At 46.4% G+C, this 25,471-nt stretch overlaps 1 protein-coding gene and 1 long non-coding RNA gene across 2 annotated transcripts in view; one reads left to right on the forward strand and one right to left on the reverse strand.

Annotated features, from left to right (window-relative positions):
* The window catches only part of EPAS1 (endothelial PAS domain protein 1), a 434,103-nt gene extending 410,138 nt beyond the window's left edge, over positions 1-23,965 (reverse strand). The window contains exon 1 of the mRNA XM_069608443.1: positions 23,638-23,965. Within this exon, the coding sequence (XP_069464544.1) occupies positions 23,638-23,663 (26 nt within the window). The 5' untranslated portion in view covers positions 23,664-23,965. The remainder of the gene's footprint in view (positions 1-23,637) is intronic.
* LOC138468042 (uncharacterized) lies at positions 15,058-19,613 on the forward strand. The gene is made up of 2 exons (XR_011268185.1): positions 15,058-15,164; positions 18,721-19,613. It is a non-coding gene; the product is annotated as an uncharacterized lncRNA (long non-coding RNA).
* Positions 23,966-25,471: the final 1,506 nt, after the last annotated feature.

The raw sequence follows: 25,471 nt of genomic DNA on the forward strand, positions 1-25,471 counted from the left end.
TGTGATACATCATATGTTACCGCCACCCTCCTCTTCAGCCTCTTGTGGGGCTGGTGGGGATGCTTTGTTTGTTTAAATAGTATAGAATCCCTTGTGTCATCAATATTTACAAAGTATTATTGTTGATTGTGTCTTCTCCTATAAGTCCCCAATGACGTTGGGGGTCTTTGATCCTGCACTTAATGCAGTGCATGCTACCACCATCCTTATCATCAAACCAAAAAAAGGGTTGGCAAAGTCTCATGGTTTGTTAAGCAGCCATGATTATGAAAGGTCAGCTCGTGTTTAACTTATCTTCCATTAGCAGGAGCCTTCTGCTGCCTATGAATCCATATTGTGACGCATGCTACTTCTGCCCTTGTCCTCCCACCAATGTGTGCCAGTGGAGTTCTATTGTTGGTCGAACTATGTCCACCAACCCATCACACTAGCAACTGCTGCTTATGGTTGTGTTATGAGGCATTGAGTGAACTTTCAACATCATCACATTTCAATCCGTTACTGTCAAGAAGGGATTTTTTGTTTATTTAGGGTTGATGCTTTACAACTGAAATCTATCAACTATGAATTAGACCTATGTTGTTATCTTCAAGCACTATGAAATCATAATTTGTAATACGTACGATATGGCCATCATGAGAATATTTATCGTGTACCTACTTTCATTTTTTTAAATTATATTTGATTATTGAGAGATTCCTTATATATTGGAAAACATTCATTTTACAGATATTTGTATCCTTACATATATTAGAAAACATTATTACCACTGGTATCCGCATACATTCAAGTCTGCATATTGTGCACATGACGAGATTACTGCTACAAAATGGCGGATTGATGTTACTTATGTTGTACGTATGATTTTGTTTCCAGTGTCCCGCCATTTTGATTCATATTTAAATAGTGGCAGAACCATTCTACACTTTCCGAAAAAAAGTTAGTTATATTTTAACAAGGCATAGTTCCATGGAACTCTGACAAATAAAATTGAGTAAGTACATTCAATACCTAAAATTACACAAAGAGGGATTTAATTTTCTAAGAAGTACATACAACATTGTTATATTTACATTGATAAACGTAAACTACAGTGGCAAAGTTAGTGGGAACATTGAAGAACTTCAGAAATATTAGGGCCACAATGAAGAGATTATCTGTAAATTATGTGCTGCTCATTTTAAAAGATAAACATTTGGTAAAACCTGAACTAATCCCCACTTTTGAGGCAGGTCTAGAGACTATTTCTTGCAATTGTAACATCTATCTTTGTATTTAGAGTATTTCAATCAAAAGTGAGATATGGAGAAATGACATTTCAGTCATCTACAAGCTTAGTTACTATACGAAGGAGGGTGCAGTTAGATGATCATTTTTCTATGGACATGGACTCATAGGGATAGTATATATGTTTTGTAGAAAGATGCATTAGAAAGCCTCCTGAAGAAGGTTGTTAGGAACACGTAGAGACAAAGAAGTGGCTTAAAGTCACACTGCTGAAATCAATACTAATCTGTTTGGAATTGTGAAATAAAGATGTGTTTGAAACTTAATTTTGACCCCAAAAATATATTTGAGAATAGATTTTATTTTTGTCAGAAACATATTTGGCTGGTATGGAAACGTTATCGTTATATTGTGATTGAATCAATGCAATTTAAAATCTGATGTACAATTAAATGAAATGTATAATTTGAGCTTTTCTATTAGGTGATGTCAATTATTTAATTAAAAATGTAACGTGTTTCTTATTAGAAACATTTGGGAAAGGGTTTTAAACCGAAAAGAGTGTGCACTCCATCCTCACAGGTCTCTTTGTGGTTAATTTATATACATTCATCATCAACATCAAATAAGTTTATTCGGAAAACAATTATTCATAAACTACATTTGCAAGATAAAATACAAGATCAATACGAAATACAATTGTTTTGTTAAAAATATCAAATAAAAAACAGATATAAAGTACATTTGAACAGTCAAGATACAATAAAAATAATATCCACCAGTAAAATTCATAGATGGTCTTAGCATTGTGAGTGGTCTGTCAAATTGCAAAGGGTGTGTTTGTTCCGCCGGCGCTAATATTTTCACAAATAGTTCACAAAACTCCAGGCCACTGGCATCGTGGCAGCTGATAACAAATAGCATAAAGCGGGTCTAGCCTGGGTAATACCTGTGTTTTTAAGCAATGGTAATAATGTTTTTCTTCTCAGATCCATATAGGTTGGACAGAACAACACAAAATGCAATAAATCCTCTTCCTGCCGCCGACAGAATGGACAAGCTATAGGCTGTTCATTGTGTGTCCAGTTTTTGGTTCGTGCCCCAAACCATAAAGAGTTGAAACCTGCTCACGTCAGAGCCTCTCCCTCATCCCAATCATTTCGGGAGGCTGAGGCTGCAATGGTGTGAATCATCCCTCTACACCAACCGCGCCTCCACCCGTGTTATCTAGCACAGGCCTTTACTTTGCACAGAACTGATTATACATACACTCCTATCCTCCCACCAAGCGTGATGTTTGAGGCTGCATGATCTGACATGGATGCCTTCCCTCACTCTGCCACGTTTCACTCAGATACCCCAGTGGTAGTTGGCAAGCACTCCATCATATGCCTTTCAGCGATTGTGTCCTACAAGTCCAAACTGGATTTTGAATACTGTAACAAACTCTGTATTTTTTTTCTTCAGGGGGCACTAGTATCTCTGGTTTACCCATTCCTCACAGCTACTAATTGTTGGTAGTAATTAGTTCCATAGGACACTATATGATAAGTCTGCAGCCACATGTGAAAGATAGTCGCACATCCCTCACAAGGGCCGGCCACATATGATGAAGTGGACGTCCTGACTCACTCAGTATATCCTTTGGAAACTCTTTGTTCAAGGAGTCACAAAACCTGTACACCCTCCCAGATCATCAGCCCATAAACAAATTCCTTCTTCCAACCCACACCATTGAAAATGGTTTCATACTAAAAAGAGCCACCTCCTAAAAAAAATAGCAACAGGATATGTAATGCAAAAGATAGGTTCCATGTATTCTCCTACCTGCCACCCACTCACTCACACAGAATCATCTTAAAAGGCATTTTAAATACATTACTTTTGAATCTCATGAATGGTGGCACATACGTGGAAACCTTTCCTTAAACACCACAATCCAAAATATGCACTGTCACCTTAGCTTTCCTCCTCTTGACTGCAATGACAACAAATCTGGATAGCCTTCTTCACACAGATGTGTCCATTCACACATCAACTAAATAAAATAACTTTAAAAGGGTCATTTGAAGCACCATATCCTAAGAGAAAAACATACTTTATTTATTTGCATTCAAACACGCACAAAATTCACTTAATCAACAGATAAAATGCTAAATTCATACATACACCTTTTTTTCACAACTTTTAAAACTAATCAATACAATTTAAAACAGTAATACTTAGAGATAGTTCATTAGAAGGCATCACCCTATTCCATAAAAAAAATCTTGTGGCATCAGGATATCATGTTCCAAAAACCTTGTAATCATTTGCTTTCTCAGGGGGATCAAAGTTGCACAAGCCACCACCAAATGTTTAAGTGTTTCAAGCTCAGTAAGGCAAAATCTACCCAGTCTCCTACTTCTTAAAATCCCCAAACGAGCACCAGACACTTCATTTCCTAAGAAAAAAACATACCATCTCCTTGTGTTCACTTTCAGATGAAGACATGGAATAAACGATACTCAACAAATTCACCAGCCATTTCATTTGAAGCAGTACAGAAGGTTGAGTCCGCTCTGCCAGGATTCAAACAGGTGACCTGCAAGCTACAGTCATAGCTCCCGAGCAGGAACGGTTAAGTCCATGTGCTATGGAGGTCAGCATACTATACACTGACTGCAAGACATTACAAAACGTGGTATGGCACGGTGGATCTTTGTGGGATATTTTTAGCTTGATGGCAAAGTGATCTTACTAAGCAATTTAGGCAGTGCCCATTCATTTTCTGGTATTTCAAAACTGGTAAACTGATTCCACAAAAAAGTGGGTCCAGCCATTAAAATGTAAGTATGATATAATTCTTAACTAATGCTGCTTTAGCTAAAGTGCGGACAGGAATCGAAGGGAAAATGCATGATGGATGTGGATGAAGAGTTTAAAGAAACCAAATGTTGAACTCTAGCAATGGTAGTGGGCGACGAATTCAACCAATGTCAAGTCTACTGTCTACACCGTGACTGACCGTCACGCCAGCCTCAGCCTCATTCCTATCGGCCTGGTCAGGCGTGCCTCAGCAATGGGAGTGGGTGCAGACGTCAACCAATGCCACGTCTACTGTCCTCACTGTGACTGGCCTTCACGCCAGTCTAAGCTTCATCACTTTCTGCAAGTCCGGCCTCACCTCAGCTCTTGCAGGCAAAGCCCTGATCAGTGCAACCAGGCTACCTCAACAGCCTCCTGACCCTCCCTACTCAGCTCTCCCCCTTGAGAAAGAATTTAAGAGCCCTATCTGCACCCCTGCACTCCGCTCATAACACCTGGATCCACCCGCAATTCCCTCTTCAGACATCACACAGTTCAGTGTAGGGCCCCGAACAAATTCTTCACCTTTGGCTTCAAATCAGACTCCATTCAACTATCTCCCTTGTCACTGCCCATTTCATGAAATCATCGCTGCGTCATCAACAACGGCAAGGCTTGTGGTGTCACCTGGAGCAGATAGTTCATTCCACACTGTGCAGCAACTCACTGTCCAGAAACTCAAACAATGACCGATTCGTCATTAGCCAAAGGACCACCCTATTGTTATTAGTTTATTGTGATTTAGATGAACATTCAACTTTTCACACATGATAATAAAACATGAATAATGCGGTATGATTACTAATATCAAAGTCGATATACAAAATGTCATATAAAACATTCACAACGCATTAACGTCGATACATATGATTTACACATAAAAACGTAATTATCACTCACAACATTACTAAAAAAGGATAAAATAACAATCTCACCTAAACCTAGCAAAATCACCCATAGCAATAAAAAAACACACATTTATATCTAAAAAAGAGCTTAACATTTCACACTAGCATACCTATACTTCATGACATGATCAAATGAAACATACTCAGTCATCATAGCATTCAATGGCATTGTACTTTTGATGCGCCTAGAAAGCGAGTAACAGAAATTCCCACTGAATAGGGATAACTACCCCCCCAAGCAGCTGACCCAAAGTGTGTCACTATTAACATAAGAGGGGTCAATAATAAGGTTTCTAAAATACTGCCTTATTAAAAATCCAATAATGTATTGTTTTTTCCTAAAACAGGTGTTGGCGATCCATAGTCCTGTAAATATAAGGTATTATTTATTATCCCACAATTTCTCAACATTGGAAAGTGAGCGGTGGGAATTTGAATTGAAAAACCTGCCAGTAACAACACATCTCATCAGAGCTGTTAACCCACTGAGCTATCTTTCTTCCTTGCATTGTCTCGCGCCCATATGCATACTACCTTTATCGGCACCATTGTGCTTCATGCTGCTACTGTCTGCAGAAGAGGCCTGCTTTAGAAAAGCGCTTTTAATGGGAAAATCCCATTGAAAATTGCTTCGTGGATCATGCCCTCCCTCTCATAGGGCACCTCTGGAATCCGTGTCCAGCATTAACACCAAGATCACCCCAGCACATAAATAAAATATAAATACAACCCAGGAACATTACTGATGGCATCAAAACAATGCACCATGTTCACATGCCATGATGGATGACTTGAGAATGAATATATTTATGTCATTATTAGGTGAGGTGTAAGGAGCTACATGATAACAAGCATTGGAAATGCCAACAGTTGGCCTTTTGGGTAGACATTGGAAATGCTTTTTCCAGGCCCTGCAGTGGTATTAACTGGCCATTGATGGTAGCAGCTGTACATGTGTACAAGTAGCTGGGCATTTGATTGCAGTGCCAGGAAAATATGTAATACTTATGAACAAGATAAAACTGTTGGCTTTGCCAATACATGCTTTTAAAGGACTTCAGTGAAGGACAAACATCGTGCTTACAAATTGAATGGCTGAAGGCATTCCAGGTTAAGCCATTTGCATTAAGGCAGCAGCCCATTTACAGCTCCAATTAAGTCGTTAACTCTTAGAAGACTGCTTTGAAAAAACACTGGCAGGCACTTTGAGCACAACGTTTGATGGTAAGGCTTGATAAGGTTAGCTCAACGAGATCCCAAGAATATGTGCTTTGGGCGGGAAGGGGCAGGAAGTGGGAGTGAATGTCCATGAGCAGTCAATGGGTGGTTTAATAAACAACACCCACAAGCATATCTCCCTCCTCGTAAGCCATTTCTCCCAAGCTGTACTTCAATGCAATAGTTTCGGCTTATAGGTAGCGCCTTAACACTACCTAATACCCAACACAAAAAAGGGCTCCTTACTGCCTAGTATGCCTTCAAGAAGTGTTCTAATGCGTATTCAGAACGCAACAGAACACTGGCAGGTGGAGATTTGTTTGGCAGGACATCATTCGGGCGGATGTGGAATGGCAGACAATGATGAGCACAAAATGATGCTAGAAAGAGAACAATGATTCACCTCCCAAATCTCCCTGCAAGGTTTTTTTTTTTTTTTTGTCGATTTGCAAAATGTTCAAGTGCTTCTTGGTTGCAGGCTTTTCGAATTTCCACTGTTTCGGGACACTGGACACAAAGCAGCACGGTTACACGAAGAGCAGTGTCTGTTCACCTGTAATGTTTTCATTTCTTGCCGGTGTCTAGCTTTGCGGCCTAGCCTTGCTAATGACATGTTGCCCGTCTATAAACAGGTGGCACTCCTGATGCCCGCCAATGAGAGCTCACATCGATCTACCCCCTGCTTGCCGGAGAACACACGCTCTACTAGTCCACACGCACTCAGTTGGGAGCTAGAGATTCCTGATGCGCATGTGCAGGCGTACAGGCCGGTGTCCTGCGTGTCTGCGCGCCTGTCTACGGGGCTCGCTGGGTGGTGTTTTGAGTGGAGGGGGGTGTATGTTTGGGGTATGGTAGCTGATGGTGTGCTCTGGAGGGGGCGTTTGTTTGCGGTGGGGTAGCTGTTGGTGTTGGATTGGGGGAAGTCGGTGGACCTGGGGGCGGAGCGGGGTAGTGGGAGCCTCGCCTGAAGCGCATGTGCAGGCGTACAGGCTGGGGTCCCGCATGTCTGCGTGCCGGTCTCCGGGGCTCGCTGGATGGTGTTTTGAGTGGAGGGGGGTGTGTGTTTGTGGTACGGTAGCTGGTGGTGTGCGTTGGTGGGGGCGTTTGTTTGCTGTGGTGTTGCTGGATTGGGGGTAGTCTGTGGACCTGGGGGCGGTGCGGGGTAGTGGGAGCCTCGCCTGAAGCGCATGTGCAGGCGTACAGGCCGGGGTCCCGCGTGTCTGCGCGCCGGTCTCCGGGGCTCGCTGGATGGTGTTTTGAGTGGAGGGGAGTGTGTGTTTGTGGTACGGTAGCTGGTGGTGTGCGTTGGAGGGGGGCGTTTGTTTGCAGTGGGGTAGCTGGTGGTGTTGTATTGGGGTAGTGGATGTTTGTGGTTAGGTAGCTGGTGCTTTGTGTAGAAGTGTGGGCTGTGTGTTGATTGGTGGGTTTGGTGCACATCATCCTTTAGGATGGGGAAGCGCCTGCGTGGGTCCGCCCACGCATTCGATAATTAAGAAGAAGAAGTCCACACGCAGCCGTAGGCATAACGTAAGCACGCCGTGATGACATCAGAGGTCGACACGACGCTGGGCCCTTGCATCTCAGCGGTCGCTCACAGGGCCCAGTAAGGCACATGACAGTAAAGATGCACTGTGTGTACAACTAAAAATAAAAAATAAATGCGGGCCATATTCATGGGATCGGGATACACTTCAACACTTCAAGAACAATATTTGAAAATGGACTAAAGCTCCCCTTTCCGAAAATGTTGGTGGGATGTGAAACGGTGTCAGGGGTGTACGCGAGGCGCGGTGCCCGGGACCTGTCTGTCTGGGCCCTCGGTAACCTCTTACCCTCCCGTCGGGCTCAGGGGGGTTCACTTTGCGCGACCTGTGCGCAACCGGTCAGGCTGGCTTCCACTGTGCCTGCCAGAGGAACAAGTCGGGCCGCAGCAGTCAAGCTGTGTGACTCCCCGAATTCCCTGTGGGGTGGGGGCTCTATGGATACTTGTGGGGCACCCCGAAGCGACAGTGGTTGCTTTCTGGCGGTGCCCAATCACCCATAACAATGATACTATCACGATAAAGCATCTGAGGAGGGCCAGAAGGTGTGGGAGCCCCGAGGATAACGAACATGTGCAAAACGTGACACATTTGCCGAAGTTTGGGATTGGTCGGGTCTGGAGAACGGGATTTAGTTGAACAACCAAACAACCAAATAAAAACGTACTTTGCAATGCATGGTGATATAGCTACGCAGGTTTGGCGCCAGCTGCTAAGAAGTGTCTAACCTGCAGGCGACTCATTCATATCACAGCAAGAGCGGCTCAGCGTTATGTTAAAGGTTTTTATATAGCGGATCGTCACTAACGGAATTGGTCCCCAGGCGCTCTTATCCGTCCTGGGTTATTAAACAGAGTGGACAGGGGCAATATCAACTCAAATGAGTAAAGCGCCAAGAGACGACTTCGTTTGTTATGGACACTATACATGATCACCGTCCTGATTCAGCTGAGAACACACACGTGACACGGCTTTTGCCTGAAACATGTAACCAGCAGTTGTTTCAATTAGCCCCTGCGAATAATAATTAAGAGAGAAGAGAAAGAAGCGGGAATAAACAAATAGCGCGTGTGGCGCAGTCGATCCAGCGAGGCCGCGGAACTAATTAAGATGCAGGGCGCAGCCAAGAGCCGGGGCCGTTTCCCGAGGCAATGAAACCACCGATTTCACAATCCTCATGAAAGGATTAGCGCGCGGTATGTGCCACCCGGCAGTGGGGCACAGCGAAGTCGAAGAGAACAGTTCTTTGTCGCTCCCAAAGCGGTAGCTGCACAATCACGCATGTGCCAGGGTGTTTAGTAATGCGGGGCTGCCAGTGCCTCGGTCTCCGAGGGGGGAAAACCGAAGGTTAATCGCATTCCCTCCACGACGGCCACCGGAGCATCGACGCGAGGGCAGCCTGACTCAGGAGGGCCCGGCCTTAAAGCTGTATGACGTACTGCCATGTAGCCGGCGGTAAGGGAACGTAAAGCTGGTTAGCATCACAGATCCGTGGATTTTCGTTAGACACTGGGTCGAGTGCCAGCCTACTCAACTTTTCAGCTCGACCCATGCAGTACCTATAGCGTGGGTAGTATATATCTCGTCACAGCGCTTAGAAGCATGAGTAATGTGGCACGAAGCGCACAGCTAAACGTCATAATTTGATAAGCATACTCTTCATACCGTGATATGTTTTTGCAAGCACAATCATTTGTCAGGCTTTTTAGTTTGCAAGTAGGTCACCAGGGTTGTAATTCCGTGAGAGCTATGAGGACAGGCGGCCATTTCATGTAGGTAGTTCCACCCCATGCGTTGAAGATACGCAGCGTTAACCCGGAAAAGGTTACGCTCTGAAATGAACTCTAGGTGCTGCTCAAAGGTCGTGGCTGCCAGGCAGTCTGCGGCGGTGCAGTGTGGCAGGTGACTTCGCAGTCACTTCTCTCAGTCCTCTGAAGTGTACCGTGCCCACTAAGTCTCGGGCGGGCAACACATGCACCTCCCAACTCACCCTATTTGGGAGAGACGTCACCCTTGTTGTAGAGGGCTACACATAATCCGTGTTGGTGCACCCCTCTAAAAAGACCCTTGGCTTGAACTCATGTGAAGATGACGAGGAGACCGTGTGACAGACAGTTGGACACAAACGTGTTTGCCAGGACCAATTATGTACAGTGCATTTACTGGAGCTTTTCTGTAAGGACGTTGGCACGCTGCCAGCCCCTCGCCCCTGCAAGGCCAGTCTAGAGGGCCTTTACGGCACGGCTGAGCATCCCTCGAACATGCCAAACTCTTCCGTAGCCGAAATATGAAGGTAGGTGGCGTTTCCCAGCCTCCCCCTGCAGCTCAGGCTGTGCGCCGAGGCAGGGCCCGACCCCGAGCTTCCCCGGGGTGGTTTACAATGCACTGTCCCTAGTAAAAAAGAAATCCACTTTTTGGATTGTTTTGGGATTGCTTCTGGATTGTTTTCAAGCTGGAGATTTTTTTGGGAGTTATTTTGGATTTTTTGGGGATTTTTTCAAGCAAGGATTTATTTGTCTTGGGTTGGAGGATTTATTTTGGATTTTTACTGACTTGTTTCTCAGTAAAAACAATCCACTAACACTAATTGGCAGGAAGGCATTTCAACAGGATTTATTTTGGAGTTTTACTGACTTGTTTCCCAGTAAAAACAATCCACTAACACTAATTGGCAGGCAGGCATTTCTACAGGATTTATTTTGGAGTTTTACTGACTTGTTTCCCAGTAAAAACAATCCACTAACACTAATAGGCAGGCAGGCATTTCTACAGGATTTATTTTGGAGTTTTACTGACTTGTTTCTCAGTAAAAACAATCCACTAACACTAATTGGCAGGCAGGCATTTCTGCAGGATTTATTTAGGAGTTTTACTGACTTGTTTCTAAGTAAAAACAATCCACTAACACGAATTGGCAGGCAGCATTTTTACAGGATTTATTTGGGATTTTTTGAAGCAAGGATTGCTTGCTATTAAAGTGGTGGATTTTTTTATTTGTTTTCACTTGTTTCTCAATAAAACCAATCCAGCAACACTACACATTTTTACTGCATTTGTTTAGGATTATTTTACAAGCAAGTATACATTGTAAGATTTATTTTTGATTTTTTCCAACTTGTATCTCTGTAAAAACAATCCAGTAATGTAGGCACACATTTTTACTGCATTTAAATGTTGGTAACATAATGTCAAACTATTTTCGACGCTGGTAGCCGTTATTTAGCATTTTAATCTGATTAAACATTTCGCAGAGATTAGGTTTTATTAATTTTGCATTTTATTGGTGCAAATTACAAGTCCAACTGCACTTAACTAATTTCTCCAGTAGATAATGCCTAGTCGCTAACATTCAGGGTATGCCAATTTGCAGCAAGAGGTAGAAGGAATGGCTAACACCTCGGCCATATCTCCCATCGCGCCACCTGGCTCGCTGGACGGTGGCCGCCTATCTCCTGCCTGCCACCCGGTACAGCTGTACCCCTCCTCTGTGCCCCTCTGTATACCACCCCCAGCTGCGTATGTGTTCTATTGTTACCTCTGAAAACTGCTCCGTTATGCATCTGTATTCTTGTATACCTCTGTAAAGCGCTCTGCTGTTTCTCGAAGCTTGGTCTGCACTTAACCCCTTAAGTGCCAAGGACGAGATATCTCATCCTTGGAAGTGCATGCACAGTGCCAAGGACGAGATAGCTCGTCCTTTTTGGCACCTTGTTTTGTGTGATCCCTGCAAAGCAGGGATCACACAAAACAGTAATCCAACCCCCGGGCTATGTGAAGGGGAGGTCCCCCCTCACTGCCAGGGGGCTGGATTACCTTCAGTTTCACGTCGGCATGCGTAATGCACGTCGGCGTGAAACTGAAAGTAATTTTCACCGCAGCAGCCATTTCGGGCTGCTGCAGTGAAAATATAAGGTGAGTCTTCACCTTTCTCCCCCTCGATCTCCGGCTGTATTTCAAGCCAGAGATCGAGGTGGGTATCGTTGGAAAGGGGAGATGCTCCCCTTTCCAACGATACCCTGTGTGACAGCATTGCTGCCCGCGGATCCAAAAAAAGGTAGGCCATGTGGTGTTGGCGGTGTGTTTCGGTGGGTGGCCAGAGCGAAATGTCTGTGATTTGTCTTCATTTCCAGCAAATTTCAGAGACATTTCCCTGTGTCCACTCACCGAAACACGTCGCCAACAACAGATGTCATGCCTTCTCGCGTTCCCACAGGTGTGCTGACGAAAAAGGTACCTCACATGTGTGGGTGCACCTACTGGGGGCACAAAAGGAAAAGGGTAACCCACTGACCAGAGCTTTGTATCAAAAGTATATAGTTATTTATTTAAAACACACTTTAGGCAATGCACTAGCACTCTCAATCAAAAGCAAGTTAAAACACAGTCAAGTAAAGTATAAACACCTCCCTTGGTAACTATCAGACAAGTCAGGGCTACAGCACCACTATTTATTAACACAGATGTGAGCGCGTAGCCTAGATGGCACTCCAATAAGGGAGAGAAAAGGCAGAGCATAAAACAACACGGTTCCCAACACTTTTAGAAGCTCAGAGCAAGAGAATAAAGGCAGTGTATACTGTAGAGCAAAATTTCATAGGCCAGGCCCACTTTAAATGGAGCAAAGCGAAATGTGCCCAAGATCACACAGTTTAAGCTGTACTAAAAAGTCTTTGCAGAGTGTTCAAAAGAGGTGGGGGTGATTCAAGAAGTAAAGTTAGAAGGTCTGGAGCCATCCTAGTTGGAAAGCCAAGCATTTAAGGGTCGCCTTTAGCAATCCGTTGAAAGGGAGGCCAGGCAGGACACAGTACCTTAAAGAGAGAGGAAGCTCCAGCGGTGGCAGTTGTTCCTGGCAGTGGTTGCAGTTCGTTGTTCCGGCCAGGGGAAGAGAGGATCTCGTCGAGGAGGAAACTTGGAGTCGTTGCACTGCCCAGGGATGAAACCAGCGCAGAGTTCTCCATTAAAAGGTGCGTTCCTTTTATTCGCGGTCAAAGTTGTGAAGCTTGGCTATCCGGCCGCCGGCGTGCTGGGCACGGGCGATTCGACCAAGAGACGTCTTTGGAAGCGAAAAGGGCGAACTGGTTAATCCTACCAGCTCAAAGGGAGGAGACTCTCCAGCAGAAGATCTTCTCTTGTCGTTGGAAAAGTGGTGAGACGGTCCAGCAGGGCTTCATCGGTGGTGTCGTCGTTGCAGATGGCTCAGCTTCTTCCCTCTTTGGATTCTTAGGTCCTGTGGCGACTTCTGAAGTTCCAGTCCCAAAGGCCCTGCTTTTATGCAGAAAAACCCCCATTCATCAGCCTAGCTGTCAATCACACATGCTAAGTGGTGAGCCGGGCGGCTCACCACTGGGCCAATCAGAGTAGAGTGCGACTTGGGTTGCTAAGGCAACGCAGTCCAGGGTGCCAATTCCCCCCTCCACCCCTCCTGTGGAACCCAGACAGAGTGGCACCATTTGGAGGGCTTCTGTGGAGAAGCCCACCAAAATAGTGGAGCAAAGGGCTCGACCTTGGTCAGAGTTACAGGGACGGATACAAATGCCATTTTGGAACCGGTTCTGGCAAAAAGACCCAACCGTGGATTTAATATTAAATAAATAAATCAGCGGTATCTTTAACATTGCACCAAAAAGTGGTGCGTTAAAAATCAATGGGAAAATCCCATAGAGAATATTCCGAGTGAATATTTTGCGTGATAACCACTGCCACCAGCCAGAAACTCGACAAGGGGGGACTGCACAGTGCCCCCTTGAAAACAGACCCAGGGGCAATCAAATTACTGCTACCAGTACTTCCACAATATGATCGTTTGTACTGGTTCTGTTCACAATTTAGGACTAGTAAAGTCAATGGTGACTTAACATGCCCTGGGAGACAGTAGTCAGTCTCAGGGTATGGAGTCTATGTTTGGGGGTCACTATGACACCCCTGTGTTACTGCAAAAAGGCTACCCCATAGCCCATGAACACATACTAAGACAAAGACATACCTCAAATCAAGCCTAAGAGTGGGAGGAAAACAGTCTCACGCTTAGCAGGAGAAAAAACAACCCCCAAAAATCCAGCAAAGCTGCTGGGGGACTCACTAGGTTTGGGAAATTAGCCTTATAAGAGAATTCTCCCTAACACAGAGACTCCCCGTTTTCACTGGAAAGCTGTAAGTACCCAAAGGCAAAGTAATATGAGCTTAATCTCCATTGGGTTTGTAAATGTGCTTTCAAGACACACAACAAAATGTATTTTGTGATAATAATATCACCTACTTTTAGTCATTGTTTCATAGAGGTGTACAGCCAGGGACGTCATTTCACCAAAATGCCTGGGGTAGCACATCACATGACCCTTAACATCTGATGACATCACAGGAAGTGATATAATTCGACCCCACCCAGAAGTGACATCACAGGAAGCTATGGAACATGACATTTCACCACTCGATAAAACAGGAAGTGGCATCACATAGCATTGTTTCTAAGTACACTATGAAAAATATGGGTTACGCTATCACTGTAAAGTGATATACATTTCATACAAGAATGGATCACCATATGTATCGTTAATATCAGTGAGTATAGGCCCATATTAACAAATCACTGTGAATGCATGCAGATGCCCAAGGCCAAACAATAATGATGTGTTATTATATAGCACCTATGTTTAAGTGCTTCATATAGAACAAATATGTGTACAATATCACCCAACCTGTGTTGGTACTCATTTATCAACCTCAGCAGGATGAAAGGCTGCGTTGACCTTGCTGGGAGTCGAACCTGCAAATCGCACACACTTTGCAGCAGCCAGCACTCAACCCACAGAGCTATCTTACCAGCTATAGCTATCAGAAAACCAGCCACTCCAGAAACAGAGCCACATGCTGCTGGCCACAGCACATGAGTCTGTTTTTTTAAAAAAAAATAATTCAAAAAAACTTTTTTCGATTTTTATTTTTTAGGGGTAGCAAGGGAGACTACAGGGGTAGCAAGAGAGACCTCAGGGATCGCAGTTGCGACCCCTAAATGACGTCCATGCGTGCAGCTAGTTAATAAAGAGAATTTCCTTTAACTGTGCTGCTTATAACAAAGGGTGTTTTAAAAACAAGTGTTTCTTTGGAGAGTGGAGTTATATATGCTGGGTGAGCAGTAGATTATAGTCAAATATTTTTATTTTAAAACACTGTTGTATGTATAGTTATGCTATTCTGTTAAATTTGTTACTTTTGAGACCTAACCACAGCATTTTAAGTGTGTGCTCTTTCTAGCTGGTTATTTTGTTGGGAGTGGCTTGTTTTGGGCTTGTCTTGGAGGGGTGTGCAGCTTTTTTTTGTTTTCTCGGACCTGGCACAGCTGCTGTAAGCAGCAATGGCAGCGGAAGAACATATGGCGGTCGTGCTCGTGCTGGAACAAAAAAAAAGTGGATAAATAGCACAAAAGGTAGGTGGGAGTGCACACGTTTTAGGGCACCCTTGTTTGTGTCAGCCTGATGGTTTTGCGAGCTACGCTGGGGACTGCGTCAGATCTCGTGGTCTCTCGATCTGGACGCAATGGCGGATCACGCCACAAACATGGAGGGGAGACGCGGGAAAAGGCATCCGAGCCAGCTGAGTAGCTCAGGCAGGCAGGGAAGGAAGGGGGCTCTCACGGGCCTGTTCCGAGGCCTGGCGAACTGACTATAACCCAGGAACGGAGCGGCGTGAGGGAGCATTGAAATACCCGGCCGCCCAAGAATGTTCATTGATGAGGCAGGTCCAGCTGCCTCTGTTGTTGGAAGTGTCCTCGCGCAGGCGTGTGTGTGAAACATGAAAGCGTGCCTGGTTTAGTGAGCAATTATTATTTCTGCCTAGTCCATTTCTCGTGTCCATTCTATGTTACACTATATGGCAGTGATCGCCTCAGCGAGCCACTTACTTTGACCACTGCAAGCCACTTTTGCGGCTAGGACGGTGTGGCCGTGTTTGAAGTCCTGTTGCTGTGTGCATCTGGGATATCTTCCACTCGGCTTCCACTATTGTTTCTGGACAATATTCATTTTAAACGGCCGCATATTTTTTCAAAATGTTCCATCCCAGTCGCTTCTTGTGCTGTTTCCACAGTTCTCACTGTGCAGCACTTTTTTGTACACGGTGCTTTTTTATTTTTGCTAAACGGAAGTTATTGCAGTGGAGTACATAGTAAGTAGGACACGTCTGGAGGGACCCACAGCATGTGGGTGTTTTTATTTCTTTATACTGGTTGACCTGTCACTAAGTGTACCTTCACCCATTCGATTTATAAACTGTACGTGTGTTTGCTGGCGTCTGTTCTTTTAGCTTAAGTCCTGTTAAAAGCATTGACAAAGCCAAATGTTTTGGCTCATGCATGTGCATTAGAGATTTGCCAGCAACTGCAATGGTGTACATGCTCAGGTACTCGCATTATTTTCCATCTGTTGCTGTTTTACCGCTGGGTAGTACCATTATAGCAGACCCTGGAACAATGCTATTCACATGCCAATAGAGAAGCCCAAATTAATAACTAGGTATTCTCACTCTTACCAGCCAAGCAAATGGACTAATGCTGAACTGCGCCTATCTAAGAATGGAATTACATCTGAAAGTGCAACAGTTGTAACTCACTGTTGCAATAGCAGGCCATTTAAAGAAACGTATAAAACGGGTATCGATACGCAACTGGAGTTCCACAGTGGATGCAAAGCTACCTCGCACAATATAAATGTGCTTTTCAAATGTATATAATGTATATCCGACAAACAACGCTAAAAGCAGGGCTCGGAAGTTGCCATTGGCCATGTGTAAGAAGGCATACCAATCCTGTTTTTCCCCTTGAATTCTGGGACTGGTAGTTTTTTTCTTCTAATTTTGGAAAACTTCCAAGTCCTAGAACTCTAAGCAAAATCAGGGAATGGATGCCTTTCTCACGCATGGTCAGGGGAATCATTTCCAGGCTTTTTGCAAAAGGAAAATATGTGCAAGGCTGTTCTGTGTCTTATTGTTTGGGCCTTCTAGATTTTTAGTACCATCAGAACACTTTTTGTCTTCTCCTTGTAACGTGGGGATGTGGAAAGGCAGAGTGCCCCTTAAACACGGGAATCCTAAACCATCTATTGGAGTCAGAAAACTCAATGGGGGCGAGATTCACATCATTTTTACCAGGGTTGTCGCTCCAGAAAAAGTTTTACATGTGTGCATTACACCAGAGTCACAAACGCAGATCTCAAGTCCCCCCTGCCATGCCTGAGGCCACCCAGTCCCAAAAAAATAGGAGTGAAGGACTGTTCTCACACATGGCACGGGAAACTAAAGTCCTGAGTAGGAGTGCTGAACGGCCATACATTCCCACCATGGGTCAGATTGCAGAAACCTTTCATCGGTCAAGTGCAATGTTGCACGGTATTAGCACTAGGATTAGAAGATTAGATTAGATTAAGGAATTAGTTAAATGGGCATGACTGTTCATTTAGTGGATAAGAGGGCAGGTCTGCAATGGCAGCCTGCAATTGAGATTGGGATGTTACCAAGGATATAGAAGCCTAGAAGCGCACAGTGTAATTTTTTAACAACATCTTAAAGCTACTGTCTGTTTATCAAGCATTCTCGCATGACGTAAGCGCTGTGCTTTATTGTAATGGGGGCATGTAGGTGGAGATGTGCCCACATATGGACAGTGTTGTAGGGTGGAGGCACAAGTGAAAATTATGGGCAGTTCTTTCACACCTTTGTCATTATTTATGGTCTTGAAAATAGAAGGATTCCAACACGACATTGCTTTCCCGGGAAGCGTTTTATGCTATAGGTGGCATGGTATATAAGCTTCAAGTTAGTTCTCCTGGCGGGGGAAAGTGTGTTTGAACATGTGTTCATGGAGAGCAACTAGTTAATAACGGAGCCAATGGTCCTGTAGTTGTGGGGGGCAGCAGAGTTGTAGTGCTCATGAAATGTGTGCCATATGCTGCAAGCATGGATGCGTACCATGCGTGTTGTGGGGTGAAGTAAGGTAGCTCATTGAGATGGGCACTTTCTCAAACAGTTGTGCATGATCTGCAAACACAGGTTCGAGCTTAGAGCAAACCCAGACTTGTATCAGTCCAATGTTAATAAATTATGTACATGTACATCTGATGATGATAATAATAATCAGGTGTTATAGAGTAAAGGTAACTTAGGTGGGAAGTGAGTTGGGCGCTTATGTGTCATGTGTGTAAATAGAAATCCATTTCCTGACTGTTTTCTCACATGGAACACTATAGATTGATCTTGCTGGTGTGCACATTGCTTCACAATTCATCTCTTGGCCCCCCTCTTCTCTCCTCCCTCTCCCCTGTCACACCTGATGAGGTCTCTAGACCACTCCTGGTACCTGCTCACCGTCCCACGCACCCGGCCTCAGGGCAACCCCTTGCACTGGGGTCTATATCTGTACCCATACAGCCCCCCGCCCTTTATCTTTATGCACTTATCAGACACACCCTGTCTGCTGCCTTATCCCAGCACTTGCCACTTGATGGCTGCACTACCACTGTTTGTTGCCTTCGTTATTTATTTATTTTCTATTTATCCGTTTCTCCTCTGCTCCGCACTTCCCACCCCCCCTTTCCATGCACTTTCCCCTTCCCTCGGCCCCTGCGCGATCTCAATGTCACCTGGCCTAGTAGTCTGTCTTCCCTCCGTTTCCCCTCCCTTGCCTCGTCGTGCCTTGAAACACTTGTGTATAGGCGCGTTATAAATGCCATATCATATCTATGTCTTAGCACTATCTGTTCATGGTCTGTAAGAATGTCATTGTATTTTCCGTTGTTCCCTCCCTTGCCTTGCAGCGCTTTGAAACACATTGTGTATCAACGCTATATAAATAAACAATCATATCATGAACCGCTTTGCTCACATAGCCTGCATTACCAGTTGCTATTTTTCATAAAGTTTATATCGGCGACTAGTTGTACTTTGCTTGCTCTTTTCAAACTTTTTACACAATATCTTTTTTTGCATTTCAGAATTTATCCATGTAAAGCCAGGGAAATGGGCTTTCCAGTATTCTCTGCATCCGAGTACAGAAAAGCCCTTCAAAATAAAATTGGGGACTACCGGATGAAGAAGGAGCCAGACCTGGTCTTTTCTACACCAGTGTAGTGGGCATTCCCTTGCTCCCTGGGCTGGACCCCACCGGACTCGCTTGCTCCCTGGGCTGGGCCTGAATACTTGTGTGACTCCCTGGACTGGTTCTGTGTCCCCTCTCAACCTTGCTCCCTGGGCTAGGCACTGATACTCGTGTGACTCTCTGGACTGGTTCTGGGTCCCCTCTCACCCTTGCTCCCTGGGCTGGACCCCACAGGTCTCGCTTGCTCCTTCGGCTGGGCCTGGATACTTGTGTGACTCCCTGGACTGGTTCTGGGTCCCCTCTCACCCTTGCTCGACCCCACCGGACTCGCTTGCTCCCTGGGCTGGGCCTGGATACTGGTGTGACTCCCTGGACTGGTTCTGGGTCCCCTCTCAACCTTGCTCTCTGGTCTGGACTCGCTTGCTCCTTTGGCTGAGCCTGGATACTCGTGTGACTCCCTGGACTGGTTCTGGGTCACCTCTCACCCTTGCTCGACCCCGCCGGACTCGCTTGCTCACTGGGCTGGGCCTGGATACTGGTGACTCCCTGGACTGGTTCTTTGTCCCCTCTCAACCTTGATCCCTGGGCTGGACCCCACCGGACTCGCTTGCTCCCTGGGCTGGGCCTGGATACTCGTGTGACTTTCTGGACTGGTTCTGGGTCCTCTCACCCATTTTTTAATTGTAAAGCACCCATGTTTGGGATTGCTACAGTCGTGTTTTTGTGCTATGCACACAGTGTCCGATTGAATCTCTGCCTCGTTTTAATAAATATAGTGGGGGAAAAAAATATGTGTCGCTTCTTTTTAAATATAGTTAATATGCCATTAGATGGTCTTGAGTTTCAAGGCCATTTTACCTAAATGACTGACCTAATAAGTCATCACTATAGTTCTAACAACAATTCAAAATGCAACTCTCTAAAATGGGCAGCAGTTAAGCCACAGTGAGGCTTTTAAATCCCAATTCAACAAGGTGCACCAAATGTGTTTTTTAAGCGTTTCTTTTCAGGATTATAGTAAACATTATTTTTGTTAAACTCCAAAATTTATTTCCAGCTCATAAACCGAAACAATGCCTATATTGTTAAAGGATATTTTTGGGATTGCTTTGTTTTTTCGATTTGTAAAGTATTATTTGGTGACTAAATTAATTGCTTTTGGATTTCAAAAGGTTGATTTGGGGATTGCATTGCTTTTGGATCTCTACGAGGGTGCATTAAGCTAAAAGGAAACCAGATGTAATCTGTTGCTTTTGTATTTATTTAGGGATGGCACTGCTTTTGGATTTTTATAGGATTGTTTGGGGATTGCATTGTTTTGGGATTTTTGCTGGATTGTTTGAGGATTGGATTGCTTTTCGATTTTTATAGGATTGTTTGGGGATTGGATTGCTTTTGGATTTTTATAGGATTGTTTGGGGAGTGGATTTTTAGTGGATTGGATTGCTTGTGGATTGGATTGCTTTTGGATTTTTAGTGGATTGTTTGGGGATTGGATTGTTTTTGGATTGTTTGGGGATTGGATTGTTTTTGGATTTTTAGTGGATTGTTTGGGGATTGGATTGTTTTGGGATTTTTAGTGGATTGTTTGGGGATTGGATTGTTTTTGGATTGTTTGGGGATTGGATTGTTTTTGGATTTTTAGTGGATTGTTTGGGGATGGGATTGTTTTGGGATTTTTTGTGGATTGTTTGGGGATTGGATTGTTTTTGGATTTTTAGTGGATTGTTTGGGGATTGCATTCCACTGAGGATTGCTAATTAACATATTTCAGGGTGCATGAAGCCAAAAAGAAGCCAAAAGCAATCCTCTGAGTACAATGGGAGTTTCTGGAGTTAAAGAGGATTTAAAGAGGATTTAAATGTTTGGGAAAATCCAGTAGCAATCCACTTTCAATCCAGATTTTTTTGGTAGGGGTGCTCTCGGATTCATTTCCAGGTCACACCGTCTTACTCGACGCATGAAGAGGGCATCATGCCAGCCTGCGCCATTGATGATTCCAGAACCGGTCCCAAGGCGAGTAGCGCCCCAAATCTGCGATCCCACCCACCCGCTTATCTCCAGTGGCAGGACTCGGCCACTGGCAGGCGGCTGGCACCGGCAAGGGTCCGGACTAGGCCGGGAGGCTCATCTCCGGCACGTCTGCACATTCCCTGCCTGTGGTGGCAGAGCTCACCACCCTGAGGTGCCCACGCGGGACATGTACCCAATCGGCATAGGCACACGCGAATCAGTGTAGCCCCTGGCCTGGGGCCCAAGATTAGATGCTGCAGCGGGGGGGTGGAGGGGGAGGGCTGCACAGTGGCCACTTGCGCCATGCATGCTGGGGAAAGCGCAGGAGCGTAAGAAACACGAACCTTGGGGGACGGGCGGTGGAAGGCTTAGCGCAGGGGGTCCTTCGTACTACCCCACACCACTTTGACCCAAAGTAAACTGACCTATTTCAGTGTGTCACCAGGGTCCCAGAAACACGCATATCACTCAATGTGTGTGTACATTTGGAAATAATCAGTGTGACAGTTTTACAAACACATTTACACCGAGGTTTCAGTGTATTCACATGTTGCACAACATGCAATGCCATGCCATGGGTGTGTCTCGTGCTACTGTTTTATCCAGAGCTCTGAATAAAACAGTGCCCAGAATGGTGTCACTAGCCCCAGAGCCCATGGGGGCTAGTGACGCCATGCCAGGCACACAGACAAGAGCCACACGTCGACTGAGAGAGTTTATCACCTGTTCAGTTTCAATACTGAAACTTAAGGTATATGGTGGGCGGGTCACTTTGGAAACTTTATGTAGCTCCTAAAACGGCCCCATAGGCGCTGCTCACCGATGCGTTAATGTGTGTTCATTGGCAGGACAATAGACGGATGGCATTTACATACGTGGAAGCCCCTCTGGTGAGATCGGCACGGCCATATGACCTGTGCTGTGAGAGGTTTCCATCCAGAGCGGTCTACAACCACGCTTTAGCTCACTGTGCCTCCCAATAAGGACAATGTCTATTTGCCTACCAGTTTGGCTCCACCAACAAGGGCCGTCCAGCACCCAAATTGCCAGCAGCAGGACAGCCTTTGCATGTTAAAGGCTGTGGGGGCCGATTTAAACTTAAAGGGGTTTATGCTGACTTTGAAACAATGTACAGAAAGGGGGGAAAACAGCCAGCCCCATTAAATGTGTATGCGAGTTAAGTTTGTGGTTCCTCTTCTCTCATTTCACCCAGGAAAGTGGGAGACCATCCTCACGCGTGGATATAAGTCCCCATAACTCCTGGCGCAAGGGCAGAAATGTGAGGAGAGCATCTACCAGGTGTGCTCTGTTAGCACACTCAGTGGAAAGGCAAACTCGGGCTGTCCTAGACGCCACACTCTCTGGGCCGGATTGCAAAGCAGCTTTCAGTGTGACTGAACTATTGTAAAACACGTTTGTAAATCAGGCCCTCTCTCTCACGAATATTAAACCCCTGTCCGGTTCACACGCACCCAAAAGCATTCGTTAGAAACTTTTGGAGGGTTTTAAGAACTATTTTAATGTTACGATTTTAAAAAGCTGGTGTAGGGCTCGCTGGACAGCAGCATGAAGGCTAGATGTGGACCCGCCCGCCCACCCACATAAGGGGAACCCTCGAGTTGCACACCTTGGCACTCGAGTTGCACACCTTGGCACCGGGCGCCCCCTCCGCTGTATTATTGTGACATCAGAATCAAACCCAGCCCCGGGCTCCCTGCAGGGCTGCTTGCAACAAGTAGGGATTGTTTTCCCACGGACCCGCCGTGCAGCTCTCAAGACATCGCGGCCGTGTGTGGCCTGCAGTGCAGGAGAAGGGTCAGCACGTGACCCGCCAGCGACAGGCCGAGAGGATATCAGAGGCATGTGCAGCGACCCGCGGGCACCAAACCCAGCTGGGCGCTACAGCCAGATAAAGGGCACGCGGGACGCGCTTACAACCTTGCAAATGGGACCACCTACACAGGCGCTGCCTGAAAGCGCACACACCCCCACCTTAACCAGGTGCTGTGAATATGTGCAGCGCAGCTGAAGAGAACACTTGAAACACATAGAGCCCCAGGTGTGGGGGCACTCGAAACATGCATACAAAAGGCATTCTGGAAACACAGATTAGCCAAAGAGAACACAACTGTGTACATCCCCCAAAAACGATGCACTCAAAATATGCACAGCCCAAAAGAAGTCGAGGACTAAACAATGTATGCAGCCTGAAGGCTGGTACAGGGAAGGCGAGAAACGTACAGGTCAGCTTGAAGAGTAAATAGTGAGAACCTATTCAGCAGGCCAGAAAGAGGGGAAACCCTGAAACACACAGTCCAACTAAAAGAACTGCCAGGGGCATTGCAGGACCAGCTAAATAAAATGCAGGACAAACACGTGGCCAGGTAAAGGGGGTGAGTACCCGTGCCTACCCAAAGTAGCCAAAGGGAATCACAGAGCACACGCTCAAGGCAGACTAAGCAAAGAAACATGGCACACTGGGTGATATAAACGGGTGTCCCTGGTCTGCCAAAGGCCAGCGATGGGAGACCGACACCTTTCTCCCAGGTAAGCGCAGCGCCTAGCACACGTTCCATCCAGGCGCTGCCTTAGCACTGCGGCTCCGACCCGCGGGCCTCCGGCTCTAGTTGGCTCGGGTTTCGAACGGCCGGTCGCCCTTGCCCTACTTTTGGAAAGTTCCTATCTGGCATGCCCAGTCTTGCGCCGCCAGAGTCCCCGAGAGTGCACGGACTCTGTGCTGCCCGGCTCCACTGGAAGTGCGGTGCCATGCCACCCCACGCCCCGCAGGGGCAGTTCTTACCTCTTTTTCTCCTTCTCGGCGGTCATGGTGCTGCTGCTGTAGGGGCTGAGGGCCGAGTCCGGGCTCCGAGCGCTGCTGGTCCGTGAGGGGCTGCTCCGGCCGTACAGTCTCAGGACACTGCTGAGGATTGCACAGCTGCCCGGCGGGGAGGGAGGGCGCTCTGTGCTGCGAGTGGGGCGGGCTCGGCGTCGTGCATTGGGAGGCCGGTGCGTGCACAGTGACAGCCAAGGGCTCCCGTGCTCTGCCCCTGGAACGCCCCTCGGGGGCGGCCTCTCGGGAGGCGCGCCCTCGCGCCGGCCCCCTCTCTGGAGCCGGGCACCGGGCTGACAGTTCCCTGCAAGGGAGGGCGGGCCATTGCCCGAGCCTGCTCAGTGGGGTCAGCCGAGTTGACAGGAGGGAGGGGCACTAGGGCAGGGGGTGGGGCCTTGTTGCAGGCAGAGAGGAGGGAGGCGTGCTGCCACACGTGCGGACAGGGCTCCAGGCCAAAGGACGAGGCGGCTCTCAGGGGGGAGGGGGCCTTCATGTGGACACCGCGGTGTCCGAGGTTGGTAATCACCTGGGGAACAGGGAACTTGGCCCTGCCCTGAAACGTGCTGCCCTGGCCGGTCAGCCTACTCGTGCCAGGGGCGCCGCTGAAGGCCACCTTTACCACATTCACAAAGTAACCCGTGTAACCTGTATTGGCGGAGGTGCACAGCTTTCTGGGGCTGGCGTGAAAAGTATGCTCTCAACTCACACGCTTTTGGCGGGTGTCACCTGCCTTGTAAAGAGTGGACTCACCCGCCAAGCCTCCTACAGGCCCATTCATTTCAATGGGCCTCTCACCCGCCAAAAACAAAATCGCGTGTTTTCACCCGCTTTTGCGACTCAAATGGTGACGGCCGGACACATCGCTCCAGTCCAAAGGAACCCATATCGGCAAGTCTCGAGGCGCAGTTAAAATTACTTTTTGAGTAAATGAAAACAACAGTGTTCCCGGTCTTACCTTCCAAACGGCACCCCCTGCCCAACTAAGTGGAGCAAGGGCATCACCCATCTACATATTACTCCTAAAAAAACGTTGTGTGGTTTTAAAAACTAAAGTGCAGCTACTACAATGACAAGGCGATATGTGTATCATAGAATGAGGGCGCATACGTCATTTAGCAGTGGAGTAACTGCTGAAAATGTTAGGGGAGGACATGACATCTGAAGAAAAGGTGTCCCAGCTAAATGAATGGGGACAAAATGGTGGGCCATGAAAGTTGGGGGGGAGGAGGACAAACACCCTTGTACCCCCTAAAATTACACCCATGTCATTTAGCCTAAGTGGCTTGTGTGCTCTGATGGTGGCCTGAGTCCATAGGTCACACAGTCACTGCCGGACAGAAAGGGCTGGGGAAATGCAATAACACAAAAAGACTTACCCAATGACATGAGGACGGGTCTAAGGATTGTGTGGTGTTGCACAGGCAACAATGAGCAATCCAAACCAAGCCGAAATGGGAATGCAAGTTGTGTAGTGGGGCCCAAAAAACAACGATGACGATAGCAGTTCCAATAAAAAGTGCAGACGGTTGACACTGCAGGAAGAGGCCCCTCATGTGCCACCTGACTCGCTACATGCCACCGGCCGCTCTTCTCCCGGCCACCTGGTAAAGCTGTACCCCTCCTCTGTCCCCCTCTGTATCCTACCCCCAGCTGTATATCTTTTCTGTTGTTATCACTGAAAAGCACTCCGTTATGCAACTGTAATGTTGTTCACCTCTGTAAAGTGCTCCGTTATGTATCTGTATTGGTGTATACCTCTGTAAAACGCTCCGTTGTGTATCTGTATTGGTGTATACCTCTGTAA

This window comes from Ambystoma mexicanum, chromosome 4q (assembly GCF_040938575.1).
Source record: "Ambystoma mexicanum isolate Mex_15411 chromosome 4q, UKY_AmexF1_1, whole genome shotgun sequence".
Taxonomy (NCBI): Eukaryota; Metazoa; Chordata; class Amphibia; order Caudata; family Ambystomatidae; genus Ambystoma; species Ambystoma mexicanum.